This window comes from Populus trichocarpa, chromosome 16 (assembly GCF_000002775.5).
Source record: "Populus trichocarpa isolate Nisqually-1 chromosome 16, P.trichocarpa_v4.1, whole genome shotgun sequence".
Classification (NCBI taxonomy): Eukaryota; Viridiplantae; Streptophyta; class Magnoliopsida; order Malpighiales; family Salicaceae; genus Populus; species Populus trichocarpa.
This window is the reverse complement of record NC_037300.2, coordinates 2,743,277-2,760,347: the sequence shown is the minus strand read 5'-3', so window position 1 is coordinate 2,760,347 and position 17,071 is coordinate 2,743,277. Positions and strand designations below refer to the sequence as shown.

Sequence of the window (17,071 nt, the reverse complement as noted above, 5' to 3'; positions counted from 1 at the left end):
ATATAGTTGATAAGAAAATTTGATCTAAGCTAAGTTCTTATTGGCAAATCATCATGCCCATCCACCATACCGATCAAGATTTAACTAAATTATTGTCTTGGGATGTGCTGCTGTTTAGATCAATTTTTTTATCATAAAAAAATTGTTCAAGCGTTAATAACGTGTTTTCTAATAAAAAATTATCTAATCATAAAATCGAAGATGATGCATATTGAATAATAGTTCTTTTAACAATTGATATGGTGACATATTGAATAGTATTTAAAAAAAATATTAAGACTGTGACATATTAGATTGACTTAGATTAACATGTCAAATTTATGACTTGGATCGCAAGATTATGATAACCCTATAGAAAACAAATCAAAGTAAATTATAAAGGATAATTCCTAATCAACCCAACATCGAAAGGTAAAAATAATAATAAAAAATAAATATTTCATTAAAAAATGACAAAATCAACCTAAGTCATGAGATGATGATAATACCATGAAAAACAAATCAAGAAAAAAATTATGAAACTCAATTTCCAATCAACCCGGTGTTGAAGAATGAAATAAAAAAATCAATTAGAAATTAAAGACAGAAAAAACACTTAAGTCAACTCAGACTAACTTGTTAAACCTGCAATATAGATCACAAGACTAAGATACTTTTATAAAAAGCAAATAAAAAAATTATTAAACTCCATTTCCAACAAATCCAATGTTGAATGTTAAAATTAAGAGAGAGAAAAATAAATCCATGAAACAGGGATAACTCTACAAAAAGTAAATTAAAAAAAATACGAAGCATAATTCTCATATAACCTAATATTGAAAGATGAAATTGAAAAAAAAAAACTTAATAACAAATTGAGTTGGTGGAGGGTGAAATTGAAAAAAAAAAAACAACTCAATAAAAAAACAGAGTCAACCCAGGTTTTGGTTTATGAAATCTAGATAACTTAATGAAAAGAAAATAAAAAAAATAAAAGCCTACTTAAAAAAGGAGAAAAAAAATAAACATAATCAACCTAGATCAATATGCTAATCTTGTGGTCCGAGTAATGAGATCGAGATAATTTTATAGAAAGCAAGTCATAAAAAATACAAAGCTTAATTTTCAACTAACTCAGTATTGAATGATGAAATAGAAAAAAATAACAACTAGAAAAATAATTTAAAAAAATAACCCGAGTCAACTTAGATTAACCTATTAAACTCATTACTTACACCATGAGTTCAAAATAAATTTATAATAAATAAATAAATAAATAAAATCATAGAGTTCAAAATCCAATAAATCTAATATTAAAGATTATAACCAAGAAGAAGAAGAAAATAAATGTACAAGACTAGTATAAATCCAACATAAAAAAATAAAAAAAATTAAAAGCGCAATTATCAAAACAATTTAATATTAAATAATAAATTAAAAAAATTAGATTTTTGAAGAGTTAAATTAAAAAAATATAAAACCCTATTTTAATAAATAATATGTTATGGATGTGGTCATAGTAATTTAGAAACTCCCACCTTTTAGTGTTTTTGTTAGTAATTAATTAATAATAACTATGGATAAAAGTTAATCAATCACAGAGGATGATAGGCAAGAGTGTAAATTTGAGTCTGCAAAAAAACCACAACTGGGCCGCGTGTAATCGCCTCCGACCCATAGCCGTCGGCGTCACCTCTGCGAATCAACATCTTGCTTCCACATGGCCACTTGTAAGCGGCGACATGACAAACGAGGTTGACTTTCAACAGTCTCGTGGAATCGCGTCGATTTGATTTTTTCTTTTGCACAGTACCATTGGGCTACACACGGTTTCAGCCCAATTATTTTGAAAACTAGGGCTCATGATTTGATCACTGAATTTGAGAGTTGACCAGTCAACTCAATTCAAAGGCTATCATGCTAGATTTTGAATTGATGGTCATCTTTTGTTTTCCCTCTAAACATTCTAATTTTGAAGCTTGTCTCTGCAAATCATTGCATGAGCTCACCTCCACAACGTGACGGGTTCTCCCATCATCCATGCCTTCATGGTGGGCTCTGCCCCCCCCCCCCCCTCTCTCTCTCTCTATATATATATATAGAAAATGGGCTAATGATGAACCTGTTCGCCTAATTATTTCTCAATTATTGAAACCTCCATTGCTACTGCAAAGCTTTTCCAAATGGTTTACAGAAATTCCTGGTGATTTTATACGGTGTCATTTTTGTCTCTTCATAATTTTAGAAATAAAATTGTTAATCTCGTTAGTTAAAGGTGCAGAGTGCAATATCAGACAAATTAATTGGATAGTGATGTGCTATAATGACCAAACTGTAGGTGGTGAGAGTAATTTATTCTTAAAAGAATTATATTAATATATAAATAAATTATATTAATTGAAAATACTAAATATCATTGCTATTTTACAGCTTAATCTTAAAACTGCTTGCAATAAATTCTATTAAAAAATGGGAAAAGTAATTAACTGATTATAAACATTAAAATGATCGCTGACGATTTCACTAAGCAAAACCGGATCTGGAAAAATAAAAAAATAAATTCCCTCATGATTATGAATATCTTTGTATATCATATTTATTTTATTGCATGATATGCATTTAAGGAATTTAAAAAATTGCCTGCCATATAAAGCAATACACAATATCTGTATTTCCATATTCTTAATTAATATATAATTGTTTTCTGAAAAAAGAAAGGTTCAGTCCCCAAGAACAACTCAAATTTGCACTATAAATATGTATTGGTGTTGAGAATACGAGGGATTGATAGAGTATCTCAAATTTTCCACGAGAAAACAAAAAGTATTCACAATATAAACCACATATATTAATGGCAACAGTTTCATTCAAGCCTGGTCTATTTATCATCTTCTTCATCGTTGCATCAGCAGGTAATAACCCATGATATCTTGCGATGGCAATATTATTCTTTCTTTTAAGTTGCTGTTATATTTTGATGGTTTTAACAGGTTTCATCTTGGATGCCGAGGCACGAACAAGAAAGGTGGATTGGTGTCAAAAACCGATTCAGTGTGTAGGTGCCTGTGCATCTTATTGTTCAACCTGCAACTGCTTGAATAACAAGTGTGTTTGTGGTATTGAACCCTCGTCACACGATTCTGCGACGCCCAGATCCAATCCTAGATCAGAGCTTCATTATTAACAACAAGTCTCCAAATAGATTATCTATGTTTCAGAGAAATGGGATCAAACTGTTTCATCTCAGTGATTGTTTTGTAGTGTTCATCGTGAGAGAGATGGTCAATCTCTATACTAATATTAAGTGACTGCTCGAGTTGCAAAACATTCTTCTTCCTTGTCTGTTTTTTTTTTTGTTTGAAAAATCTATAATAATTGCACCAAATATCAAACGTTGAGACCAAAATATAAGTAATCACACCTGGATTGGTTGTTTCAAGCAGACATGAGTAGCAAAGAAATAGTTCAAAAGAGATCTCCTTAATTAACAGAAGAGAACAAAGAGCAGTGCAAGATAACCTCCATCGGTTTGCTCTCTTGCCCTTTTTAATTCTTTTCGTTTTGATTTTTAAACTAGAGGTGATAAACTATATATTTTGGTCCTCCATTCTCCTTGGGAAGCCATGGGCCTTTTATCAACCGAAATCACTATGAAACATGTCCCTGTTTTTTTATTTTTTTAGATTAACATGAATATTCTATCAGCTATATATATTTTATCTAATTTCATGAGTTTTAAAATTATCGATCATATAAATTTCTAATAATTATAAAAAAATTCAAATTCGTGACAATCATTAAATAATAAACTCAACAACTAATTATTAGTTAAATTACCCTTCAGGTTCATGTCCCTGTTATTGCAAGGACTTGAGGTGGGATTTGGAGTTGGAACGTTGAAGCTGAAATCCCTCATTCTGATCAGAGTTACCATTGCAAGCAAAATCAAAGAAATCAAATTGTATGCGTCCATGGCAGTATTAGTGTTAATCGTTAAACATATAGTTAATTACATGCATGCAAGACTAAATTAATATAATCATATTTTTCATGCACTGATTTGTTAGGCCTGAAATTATTTTCAAGTATCCCTGATAGTTTTTTTTTTCTTTCACTGGGGACGCTGACTATTTGATGATAGTCAATGCTTTTCTATTATATTACATTTTAACATAGTTCCAAGACTCGACTGATCAATGAAAACAAACCGAAGTACATTACGATAAAATGGCTTTAGATCGGTCTGCGTAGAGAATTTTAGACTTTCTTGCTTAGTAGGAAATTGAAAGCACGATCTTCGATCACCCAGTGAAGCAAGCTCTTTTGGTAGGGCAGTGACCGGGAAAGAAGATTATGCAATTCCAGGAGTGTGAAATGTTGGCAAGGAGCTTGTGTTTTTTTGAAGTATGTTTTATTTGAAAATATATTGAAATAATATTTTTTTTATTTTTTAAAATTAATTTTTAATATCAATATATTAAAATAATTTAAAAACACCTTAAAAAAATTAATTTAAAATAAAAACAAAAACCCCAACCCCTTTCCATGGCAGGAATGGCTATAAGACGAGGTTTTCACACTTCTCTGTCTTCTCCTTGTCATAACACCGTAAATAATAAGTGTGGCACCATATGAGACTTTAAAGTTACTATTTTTTTTTTCTTTTTTCGTTTTGGAATTTTTTGAAGGGTAATTTAAAATTAACCAAATATCTAAAAATAAAATTAAAAAAAATCAATGTAAAAAAAAAAAATCATACCAAGTGCTCGGAGCTGGATGACCCAATATTCATAGGCTTTATCAACAATCAAAATCAAACCCAATCTGCTTATCCTGTCATGTTAGAGGGAAAAACACCATCATCAATTTTTTATTGTAAAATGAACCTTTTTATATCAATCCTAACAATTTTGGTTGCTAAAATTATGATAACCGACAATTTTCTCTCTGTATTATGTTTTCCAGTGAGTTTTTTTTTTTGTTTTTTCCTGTAATTTATAGATTAAAAAATAAATAAAATAAATTTTTGTACTAAAATAAAAATTATTGCAGATTATAGGTTAGTAATATATTTTCTCTAGCGTTTTATTTTTTAATCTTTTAACGTTTAATTTGATATTTTTACTATAATTCTAAATCCAATTAGGCTACAGATGGATGTACTTGAAAGGGGATAAAAAGAGTCGGAAAAACCAAGAAAATATAATAGAAATTTCACTAATGATATAGTTTTCCAATTTTTTTTCAAGAACAGTAGGGTAATTTAATAAATGGATGCTTGGAAGCATGCAAGGCTCCACTAAGGATGACAATGGAACGAGCTATACCTTTCTCATCTCGATCTCATAGTAATTGAGTTTTGGAGAGGAAAGCTTTTTTCTTTCGGGCTTGGCCATTAATTAAAAAAAATATCTTCTTACAATAATAACCAGCGAAAAATTAATATTAAATACATATAAATATTGAATTTTACAATAAATCTCATTGATAGTTAAATATAAATATTTTAAAAACAATTATCCTTGAATTATTTAAAAAAAACAAGAAAAAATATCTATAATCGAGTCTAGATTTCCTACGAAGAGGGAAAAATACTCTAAAAGTGTAGTTATGGTTATTTTTTTAATAATTTTTTGTATTAAAATACATTAAATAATATTTTTTTTATTTTTTAAAAATTATTTTTGACATCTATCTATTAAAATGATTTGAAAATAATAAAAATATATTAATTTAAATTAAATAAAAAATTAAAATTTTTTTAAATATTTTTTAAAACGCTTTAAAACATTGAAACAAACAGCAATAAGCTCTCAAATCTTAAACGCGAAAACAAAAACTCCGTGGGCTCTCTAATCCCTGCTGGGTGTTTGTTGCCACGTGTAAGAAGTACCGCAAACATCAGGACTCCTCTAATCTACAGTCAACTGCATCAAAACCCAACCTCTCACTGTCTCCTATCCCTTCTGTTCCCAGAGAATAAAATCTCTTCAATCTCCGTCGACTTCGAAGGCCTAAAGAAAATTAATTCGAAAATTAAAATTAAACAAAAAGAAAGGAAAAAAACATTAAAAGAAAAACGTTAACAAAATGGCACCCACTCGGCGCACGTTAGCACCTCACGATGCTTCCTACACCGTCTGTGTCACCCACGGTCCTTCTCTTTCGCTGACTATCCTACGCACCCCCTTAACCTTTCTACTCTCTTCACTTCTTCTTCTTTCTCTTAAGAACAAAATTCCTATTAGGGTTTCGTATTTTATCTTTTCCTTTTCTCTCTCTAAAAAAACAGAGAGACAGAACATAAGTCTGTCGTATGTTCTTCAAAAGCCTAAGCTTTCATGGACAACAGGAGACAAGCCAAGGACTCGCTTTCTTACTCCAATTTGTTCAATCTTGAGGTTTGTTCACATGGGTTTTTGGTTTTCTCAATTGGGTTCTTTTTAGTTTTTTGAATAACTTACTCTTTTTTTCTTTTTTAGATTGGATTAACTAGTTAGTTTTGGGATTTGGGAAGATGGGTTTATTGAAATGTGCTGAATTCGCATTTTCTTTGTGTTTTTGGTTAATGTTTGATTTTGTGGATTTTGGATTGTGGTTTTTGTTGCTTGTTTTTAGTCTTTGGTGAACTTCAGAGTTCCACAACCAGATGATGAATTTGATTATTATGGGAATAGTAGTCAGGATGAGAGCAGAGGTAGCCAAGGTAACTTAATTTACTGTTTTGAATGTTTTATTTTGTATTTTGATTGGAATTACTAGGAACCAGTTAGGATTTTTTGCTTCTATACGCTTAATAACTGTTGAGTTTCATAAACTCATTGTTTGTATAAGTCTATTGTTTCTGAAAAACTGTGATTTTTGGAGGTGAATTGAGCTGGAGAGAAGTGTATTTATGTGTTTGTGCAATGTGGTTGGCTATGTACAGGTGGAGCAATGTCAAAATTTGTTAATGGGAATCTATCGGAGAGGGAATTGAGTTCAGGGAAGAGAAAGAGGCGGTATAACAACAGTGAGGGAGAGGAGGAAGACGGATATTCGGGGGCACGCATTACTGAGGAACAGTATCGATCAATGTTAGGAGAACATATCCAGAAGTACAAAAGGAGGTATAAGGATTCCTTGTCAAGTCCTGCACCTCCTCCTCGGATGGGGATTCCCGTTCCAAAGAGCAGTTTGGGTGGTTCTAAAACTAGGAAGCTGGGAAGTGAGCAGCGAGGGGGTTTATATGATATGGAAACCACATCTGAATGGGTCAATGACATTGTACCATCAAAACGCGGAGACTATCATGAGCCAGAGTTCACGCCCAAGTATGTCTTAGCATAATGAGCATTGGAATGTATAAATTCTCGAATACTTGCATGATGGCTATATTCATTTTTTATTGCTTGGAAAGGTAATTTTTTTTAAATATTTTGCAGAATATACTATGAACCTCCTTATTTGGATATTGGGGATGGTGTCACTTATAGGATACCCCCCTCTTATGATAAGCTGGCGGCATCATTGAACTTACCAAGCTTCTCAGATATGCGGGTGGAGGAATTTTACTTGAAGGGCACCTTAGATTTGGGTTCCTTGGCAGCAATGACAGCCAATGATAAAAGGTTTGGACTTAGAAGCCGAGCGGGAATGGGAGAGCCCCAGTTACAATACGAGTCACTTCAGGGAAGGTTGAAGGCATTGGCAGCTTCTAACTCTGCTGAGAAATTCAGTCTCAAGATATCCGAAGAGGCATTGAATTCCTCAATCCCAGAGGGGGCAGCTGGAAATATAAAACGCTCTATTTTGTCAGAGGGCGGTGTAATGCAGGTTTACTATGTTAAAGTTTTGGAGAAAGGAGACACATATGAGGTTTGTGCTCAATTTTGAACTATGAGTAAGCTATGAGAATAAGTGTCATTTAGTTCCAATGCAGAGCGGTTGATGACATTTTTTTTTTATTATCTCTTTTCCCGAGATGCAGATTATTGAGCGGAGTCTACCTAAGAAGCCAAAAATAATTAAAGACCCTTCTGTTATTGAGAGGGAGGAAATGGAAAGGATTGGTAAAGTTTGGGTAAACATTGTGAGAAGAGATATACCTAAGCATCATAGGATTTTCACTACGTTTCATCGGAAGCAACTAATTGATGCAAAGAGGTTCTCAGAAAACTGTCAAAGAGAGGCATGTATATATCATGTGCTTTTTGCAGTTTTTTTTCTTGTATTTTTCATCTATGGATGATCTCCTTATTTCAGCTTTATAGTACTACACTTCTGTATATCTTAGTAACAGTTGCTTTTATTTTCCAGGTCAAATTGAAGGTTAGCAGATCACTCAAAATAATGAAGGGTGCTGCAATTCGCACTAGGAAGTTAGCTAGAGACATGCTACTGTTTTGGAAGCGAGTGGATAAGGAGATGGTATCTTTCTGTTTTCTTGCTGAACTTTCTTTATGTTTTCATATAATGGTCTTCTACAGTATATGCCATATCACAATTAAGAGTCCCAAATATAACATGTTATAAGAGTACATTCGCCCATGGAAACTCTTTCATCTCTTCCCTGTGGCTTCTGTTAATCTGTCCATGGAGGTTTTAAAGGTGTGCGCTGAAACTGACACAGTTATTATCCTGGGTCATTGGCTGGTATGACAGTAAAAGTCTTGAGCTTGCCAGCATGGGCCGTGGATTCTAATCTTTAGATCGGTAGCTTCATCTGACATTTTTGACAGCAAGGCTGTTCCAAATTTAGCCTGTGAGGAATCCATTTTACATATATGCAGATTGAGCATTTTAACCTAAAACCTCCTATCTTTAGCGATTTGGGCCGGTGGAAAGTGAATAAACAACCTGGTTATTAATCTGGTGGAATCTTTTTTTCTTTTGGGAGCTCTAGTGGGATACAGTTTACTGGCATATCTGATTCTAAGCGGAGTGATTAATATTTTTCTGTGATATAACTTTCAAGCTAACAACTGAAAAACTGCTCTACAAAAGTCATCCCTGCCTTTTTGTTTCCTTTGGTTATTTATTAATTGCTTCTCTAACTGTTTGCAACATTGAAAATGCCTTGCCTTGCAGGCAGAGGTGAGGAAAAAGGAGGAAAGAGAAGCTGCAGAAGCTTTGAAGCGTGAACAAGAGCTCAGGGAAGCAAAAAGACAGCAGCAAAGGCTCAATTTTCTCATACAACAAACAGAACTGTTCAGTCATTTCATGTCAAACAAACCAAATTCACAGCCGTCAGAAGCTTTGCCAATTGCAGATGAAAAGACAGATGATCAAGTAATGGATTGTAGCACTGCTGAAGCTGGACCTGATCCTGAAGAAGATCCTGAGGATGCTGAATTGAGAAAAGAGGCTCTCAAAGCTGCTCAAGATGCAGTCTCCAAGCAGAAACTGTTAACAAGTGCTTTTGATAGTGAGTGTTCAAAGCTGCGTGAAGTTGCTGATATTGAGGGACCTATAACTGATGCCTCAGTTGCAGGATCTAGCAACATTGATTTGCAGACACCGTAAGTTTTTTTTAGGTTGCCCTTTCTTCTTAGTAGTAACAAGTTGTGAAAGATTCTTTTTTGTTTTCAGTGTCTTCTTTTTGAACATTGGCATAATTTTAATGAGCTTATCATGACCATTACTTGCAGCTCCACCATGCCTGTTACATCAACAGTTAAGACACCAGAGTTGTTTAAAGGCAGCCTTAAAGAATATCAGTTGAAGGGTCTTCAGTGGCTGGTTAATTGTTATGAGCAGGTAACGGAAACTCTACATCAGTACCATATAATATTTTTCTATTGAATTCATTACTCATCTCGTGGAAGTCCATGTTGTCTCAGGGCTTAAATGGTATACTGGCTGATGAGATGGGCCTTGGAAAGACCATTCAAGCCATGGCATTCTTGGCTCATTTGGCTGAGGTGATTATTCTTGTCATGGTACATTTCAGAATTTTTTTCTTATTAGTCTCATACTAACTTAATTGCTGCACATAGGAAAAAAATATCTGGGGTCCTTTTCTGATTGTTGCTCCTGCTTCTGTCTTGAATAACTGGGCTGATGAAATCAGTCGTTTCTGCCCTGACTTGAAAACCCTTCCATATTGGGGTGGGCTTCAAGAGCGGATGGTACTTCGGAAAAACATTAATCCAAAACGCCTTTATCGAAGGTAATTTTCTTGTAACACTTATCTATCGCTTTCATAAGATAGATTAATGGGTAGTTCAATGGAGAGGATCACATAATTGGATATATTCTACGTGTATATAAAAGAGGTACAGCTTGCATGGACCACATCATACTTATTCTTTCTGGATTTTTTTTCCAGTGGATTTCTAGGAACATATAGGGTTCTGTTTTTTCTAACATGACTAGGAATTTTTTGAACTTATGGGCTGAGTTCTGGCATAAGACAGGAGTATCAAAGTAGCATTCTCCTCTGCATTATTTTTAATAGGTTAAAGCCATTGGAATATCAACTTCTTTTGACTATAAACAAATAAAAGAAAACCAATATGCATATAAAATCGCATCTGCAAGCACTTTGGAAGCATTAGAGTTTTGGGTTCTAAACTAATTTCCTACAAACTAAGCCTTGGAGTGTTTTTGTAGTTCACTCCATTCCGTGTCTTAAGCCAGCTTTTAAGATACATCATCCAAATAATTTTTTGTTCTATTTCTCATGTCACTAAATTAAGCACTTGCCACACTTTATCGTGACATTAGTAACCGATCATTTTCTTTCTTGTCAGGGAGGCTGGTTTTCACATTCTCATTACCAGCTATCAATTGCTAGTGTCTGATGAGAAGTATTTTCGGCGTGTGAAATGGCAATATATGGTACTAGATGAGGCCCAGGCTATTAAGAGTGCCAACAGGTTCTCAACTCTATAACCAGAGTTCATTTAGTATAATTTTCTGATTAATCATTGTTTCAAGAGCAATGTCATGTTTGAATGAGTTTGCTTTTTTCTTCCGTTCAAACTCTTGATGTCAAAGGGAAATCTTCCTATGATTTTTTATTTTCTGTCTTTCCAAAGCATAAAAAAGGAGAGAAGAAACACGTTATGCTCTTACTCTCATCTGATGACCGGATACTTTTGACAGTATAAGATGGAAGACACTGCTCAGTTTTAATTGTCGTAATCGCCTACTGCTGACTGGTACACCAATTCAGAATAACATGGCAGAATTGTGGGCCCTCCTACATTTCATCATGCCCACATTATTTGACAGCCACGAACAGTTCAATGAGTGGTTTTCTAAAGGGTATGTTTCTATGCTGCAGTCAATGCTTGCTTTTTGAACATGCTACACTTAAAATCGAACTTCTATTTTGTTATCAGAATTGAGAATCATGCAGAACATGGAGGTACTTTAAATGAGCACCAGCTAAACAGATTGGTGAGTATGATTTATTGCTTTTTGTAGGTTCCATTGCCTCCACGATCAATAAATTGTTTGTTAGATGTGCATCCTGCATAATTCTGTACAATAAGAATGTGATGCAGCATGCTAGTGGATCATGCAAAAAATGAACAACATCAAACTGTTCTAAAATAATGAACTGCCTCATGGATCCTTCAAATTCTTGTGAACTAGTGTGGGTCTTATGTGAGGCTTTGGATGTTTTAGAGGAAGGTACGGATGCAAGTAAATGCAATTCTCTGTTTTTGTTTGGTTTTCATGTGTTCCCAATGTGTCCATGGATTTCATTCACTACCATATGTAACTTCATAACTTTTTATGCTTGCTGGTTAGAGGAATTCTGTGTTGATTGAATGCAATGCAGTGGACTTTTTTTAGTCATAAGAAAGATCTTCCTACTACCTTTTCTTACCCTTTCTGGAACTTGTACTGCTGTTTCCCCCCCTAAGGTAGTTGACTTATGTTTTGTTCTTTACTTTGACAGCATGCAATTCTGAAGCCTTTTATGCTGCGACGTGTGAAGAAAGATGTGGTTTCTGAGTTAACTAGGAAAACAGAAGTTACTGTACACTGCAAGTTGAGCTCTCGACAACAAGCTTTCTATCAAGCTATTAAGAACAAGATATCTCTTGCTGAGTTGTTTGATAGCAATCGTGGACATCTTAATGAGAAGAAAATTATGAATCTCATGAACATAGTCATTCAGCTGAGAAAGGTATGCTACTAATTTGCTGGGGGTTTCTCATATTCAATTCCGTAATGTATACATTATGCAATTATGTTATGTGAATATTTGAATAATATGCTATTTTATTGTTTTTGTACCAAAAATTGAATGTTCTAATTGCATGATGGTAGGTTTGTAACCATCCAGAGTTGTTTGAAAGGAATGAGGGAATCACATATTTCTATTTTGGAGAGATTCCTAATTCTTTCCTGCCCTCTCCTTTTGGGGAGTTGGAGGACATACATTATTCAGGAGGTCGAAATCCTATTACGTATAAGGTACTTTCTTGAGTTGTTTTGTTTGTGTTTTAGAAAAAAAATGGTATTTTAACAAATGCTAAAGTTAAAGAGTAAAGTCTGTGTCCAATGGTTACAACAACAGTTTCCTTTTCAAAGCAATAGCTATGATATTTGTTGACACTACCATTCTTCTCCCACCCAGATTCCAAAAGTAGTCCACAATGAGATTGTCCAAAGTTCTGAGGTACTTTGCTCAGCAATTGGGCGTGGTTTTGGCAGAGAGTCATTTCAAAAGCATTTTAATATATTCTCATCAGAAAATGTGTATCGATCTGTATTTGCACTGGACAATAGCTCAGATAGCTTGCTTATTAAGAGTGGGACGTTTGGTTTTTCTCATTTGATGGATTTATCCCCAGCGGAGGTTGCATTTTTGGCAATTAGTTCATTTATGGAGAGGCTGTTGTTTTTTATTATGAGATGGGGCCGGCGATTTTTGGATGGAATCTTGGACTTGCTCATGAAAGACATAGAAAATGACCATAGCAATTACCTTGAAAAACATAAAGTTAGAGCTGTTACACGGATGTTATTGATGCCATCAAGATCTGAGACAGATATCCTAAGGAGGAAAATGGCAACAGGCCCTGCTGATACTCCATTTGAAGCTCTAGTTAATTCTCATCAGGACAGGCTTCTGTCCAACATCAAACTTCTCCACTCAACTTACACGTTCATCCCACGGACCAGAGCACCACCGGTATATCCGCATTCTCAGATTGTCTTCTTCTTCTTCTTTTTTTCCCATTTATCATTAAAGAACTGTTAACCTTTGAAAATTTATTAGTATACTGATTTTTTCTCATTTTGATAGATCGGTGGCCAATGCTCAGATAGAAACTTTGCCTACCAAATGATGGAAGAATTACACCAACCCATGGTTAAGAGGTTGTTAACTGGGTTTGCACGCACATCCACATTTAATGGACCTAGAAAGCCAGAGCCTCTTCATCCTTTGATTCAGGAGATTGATTCTGAACTACCTGTTTCACAACCTGCCCTTCAGTTGACATACAAGATTTTTGGTTCTTGTCCCCCCATGCAGAGCTTTGACCCTGCAAAGTTGCTCACGGTGCAAACCTCTCTGATTCTCGAGTCCTTTTATTTAACTCAAAATTGTATTTTCTAATGATTATATTTGGATTGTATTTGTATTTTATGTAGGATTCTGGAAAGCTTCAAACACTTGATATATTACTGAAACGATTGCGAGCAGAAAACCACCGAGTTCTATTGTTTGCTCAAATGACAAAAATGCTGAATATTCTCGAGGTATTTTTGTTTTATCAGTTATTCATGATAGTGGTTGAAAGGTTACTAGGTAAATGAGAAGTTGGTTGCTGTTGATCTTGTAGAAAAATTTTTGGGATTAAGGCATGGTTGAGTTGATTTATTTGGAAAACAGTGAGTTTTTTTTCTTTGTTTTTATGATTTGTTGTACAGCTGTGTTATTTCTTTTTATTTGTTGATCTACAGCTGTACCAATTCAGCCAAATTGGTTATATATTTGACAAGCTTTGTCCACATAATTGGCCTGCATTTGTTGCTTTAATCCAGCATTCACTATAGGAAAACAAGTATGATTTTTAAGAAAAGCAATGGTCAGTTGGAACATGGTGTAGAATAATCAACAGCAAGACTTCATATTATATGATCTGTTTATGTCATAAATGGTCTGTGGTGATTGTCGCATTCAATGATGACTTGAGTATTTATTTGGATTTCCATGTTCAGAAATAGCTTCTTAGTGCCACACACACACACACACACATATTATGTTATCTATCGCCATGCCCGTCCTTTCTGCTTTTTGCTTTTAAATAACGTAATTTGCGCTATTTCTGTCCCATTTTTTTTTAGAAAGTTTGTTTCGTTGCTAACTCATGTGCAATCACAGGACTACATGAATTATAGGAAATATAGATATCTTAGACTTGATGGATCTTCCACCATTATGGATCGTCGGGACATGGTCAGAGACTTCCAGCTTAGGTTGGTATTTTCTTTGCTGTCTGGTGACTGATTTGAAGAACATTCCTTTATTGGTGCTTTCTCATTTTGAAATGTTGTGAGTTCTTAACTCTTTTTGTTTTTTTACTATTGGGATTTGCAGGAATGATATTTTTGTTTTCTTGCTAAGTACCAGAGCTGGTGGGTTGGGTATTAATTTGACAGCTGCAGACACTGTTATCTTTTATGAAAGCGATTGGAATCCTACACTAGATTTACAGGCAATGGATAGAGCACATCGGCTGGGCCAGACGAAGGATGTTAGTTCTCTCCTGATTGTTTTCTTTCTTTTTTTCTTCCTTGTTTACAGAGAAACCCTCTACTCAAATGTGCTTTATGCGTCCACACACAAAATGGTTTTTCTAATTCTAGCCATATCTATAATTCTTGGCTTAGTTTTATTTAAGTTCTGAATAACACTGAACTCTTTCATGGTGTAGGTCACTGTCTACCGGCTCATTTGTAAAGAGACAGTTGAGGAAAAGATTTTACAAAGAGCAAGTCAGAAAAATACTGTGCAGCAGCTTGTTATGACAGGTGGTCATGTTCAGGATGATCTCTTGGCTCCTGAGGATGTGGTGTCCTTGCTTCTGGATGATGCCCAGCTGGAGCAGAAGTTGAGAGAAATTCCACTGCAGGTGAGGTTTATATCTGTATTGTTCTAAGTTTCTTTTCAAGAACTTGGTTAAGTTGCTGATAATTTTATCCTGGCATAAGAGTTTTTGCCCCCTTTCTCCCTGCAAAACTGGCCTTTAGAGTATTCACCAGAAAAGGAAAAGTAAATTTAAGAGCTAGAAAGTGACCAACAGAGATAGAAGTAGCATTAAATTTAAGTTGCTTATAGAACATGCAATCATCTTTTTATCAATTGCTGTTTTCAGGCCAGGGATAGACAAAAGAAAAAACCAACGAAGGCAATAAGGGTAGATGCTGAAGGGGATGCAACTTTCGAAGATTTGACAGAAACTGTTGCTCAGGGCACGGGAAATGAACAATCCGAGGATGCAGAGAAATTGAAATCACCCAATAGCAATAAGGTATTTTGACTTCTAAGTGAATTTTTATGATTCACTCCCAAAATTTCTCTTCTACCGTTACATTTTGAAACAGCATTGATGTGTCAACTTTGTGGAGATATACCATTTAGTAGCCTTAAGAACAACATCCTCTTCTGAATAAATGTGAAAAAAAAAAGTGAAAAGGAGGAGATTCTCAAGTACCCTTATTATTTGTGAAAAATTCGGGTCAGTGCATGCAAGAGCCTTGATATCTCAAGGTAAAATTTACCTTACATATTCTTTTGCCTCAGACCGTGAAAGTGAGCTGTGTGGATGATAGTCAAAAAAGTTACTGAAGCTGCTGTTTTTGTTCGTGATATTTTGGCTTTCAAAAGTTGGCCTCTATGCAACGTTCTGTATATCTGTTGCTTTCTGTTTTTATTAACAAGCACATCTCTTGTGCAGAGGAAAGCTGCTTCTGACAAGCAGATTACATCAAAGCCAAGGAATTCACAGAAGAATGAACCAAATTCTTCACCGATGGACTATGAACTGGATGATCCTTTTCCAAATTCTGAGCCACAGTCACAGAGACCCAAGCGGTTGAAGAGGCCAAAGAAGAGTGTAAATGAGAAACTCGAACCAGCATTTACTGCCACACCCTCAATCGATTCATCACAGATCCAATATCCACCTACAAATAATCTTGCTTCAACATATTCTAACACTTGAGCTTGATAATAATCTGCAGCCAGAAGGTTGAATCCATTGATACGGCCGCGACACCTTGTTCAAGGGTTGGGTTGCCTGGTTGCTCATCTCAGAGTAGGTATTTTGATTCCACCTTTTGCAAATCAGTCTTGCTATGGAAGAAACCGGGGCAGCATTGAGAAAAAGCAAACCCAGCGATATGGTACTGTGTATATACAATTTTTTGGATTTGGGTTCTAGGTCAACTAATTATTTCTACAGATCCGGGTATGTATAGGTGGGTCTATTCTCTGTTCCTTGTGCAGTAGCATGTATTTCAGGTCTTGTAAACCTCGACGCCCACTATCAGAAAATGCTGTTGGCAGGGGAACTTAGCTTCAACAATTATTTAATGAGAAATCATTTTATGGTCCAGTAATGCTCCCTTCCCCTCCTTCCCTCTCTAAGTTCCGTGTCAATGACCCAGCATGCTACAAACCATTCTGCTTATGGTGGCGGTGGAAAGGAATTCAAAGCCTGGTCTGAGTTTACTCGCAAGGGATCCGTACCTGAGAATAGCAGGTGATAGATGATAACACCGTTATCTACAAGTTGAAAAAATAGGATAAATGTTCATTCATATTACCTGAGATGAGCCAAAACAGGGTGAAAGTGTCTGAAATGTTCCGCTATTCATTCCATTCAATGTGACTTTTTTATTAGAAATTTTTATTACTTCTGCTAAAGTTTGATCCAACTAAATTATCTATAAATTCTATTAAATTTCATTAATTCTTGCTATAAAAATTTGATCTATTGATTTGAAGTAGAATAATTTAGCAACATATTGACACTTTATTGTATATTAATATAAATTCTTTTCTAAAATATGTGATAATTTAATAACGTTGTAAAAAATCAATAAAGTTGCTATTATGGGTAAAATGATCTTTTTATTT

The 17,071-nt window shown here is 34.7% G+C and overlaps 1 protein-coding gene across 1 annotated transcript; it reads left to right on the top strand.

The window, feature by feature from the left end:
- The first annotated feature begins 6,022 nt into the window (after positions 1-6,022).
- On the top strand, positions 6,023-16,547 carry LOC7483966 (chromatin-remodeling ATPase INO80). The gene is made up of 23 exons (XM_024587402.2): positions 6,023-6,380; positions 6,598-6,685; positions 6,908-7,292; positions 7,404-7,836; positions 7,949-8,149; positions 8,278-8,388; positions 9,049-9,479; positions 9,609-9,717; positions 9,801-9,881; positions 9,957-10,129; positions 10,713-10,838; positions 11,068-11,229; positions 11,307-11,364; positions 11,873-12,103; positions 12,247-12,393; positions 12,557-13,114; positions 13,229-13,486; positions 13,579-13,686; positions 14,312-14,406; positions 14,528-14,684; positions 14,865-15,062; positions 15,306-15,461; positions 15,888-16,547. Exons 1-23 carry the CDS (start codon positions 6,321-6,323, stop codon positions 16,152-16,154), a joined length of 4,593 nt encoding a protein of 1,530 aa, XP_024443170.2. The 5' UTR covers positions 6,023-6,320; the 3' UTR covers positions 16,155-16,547.
- Positions 16,548-17,071: the final 524 nt, after the last annotated feature.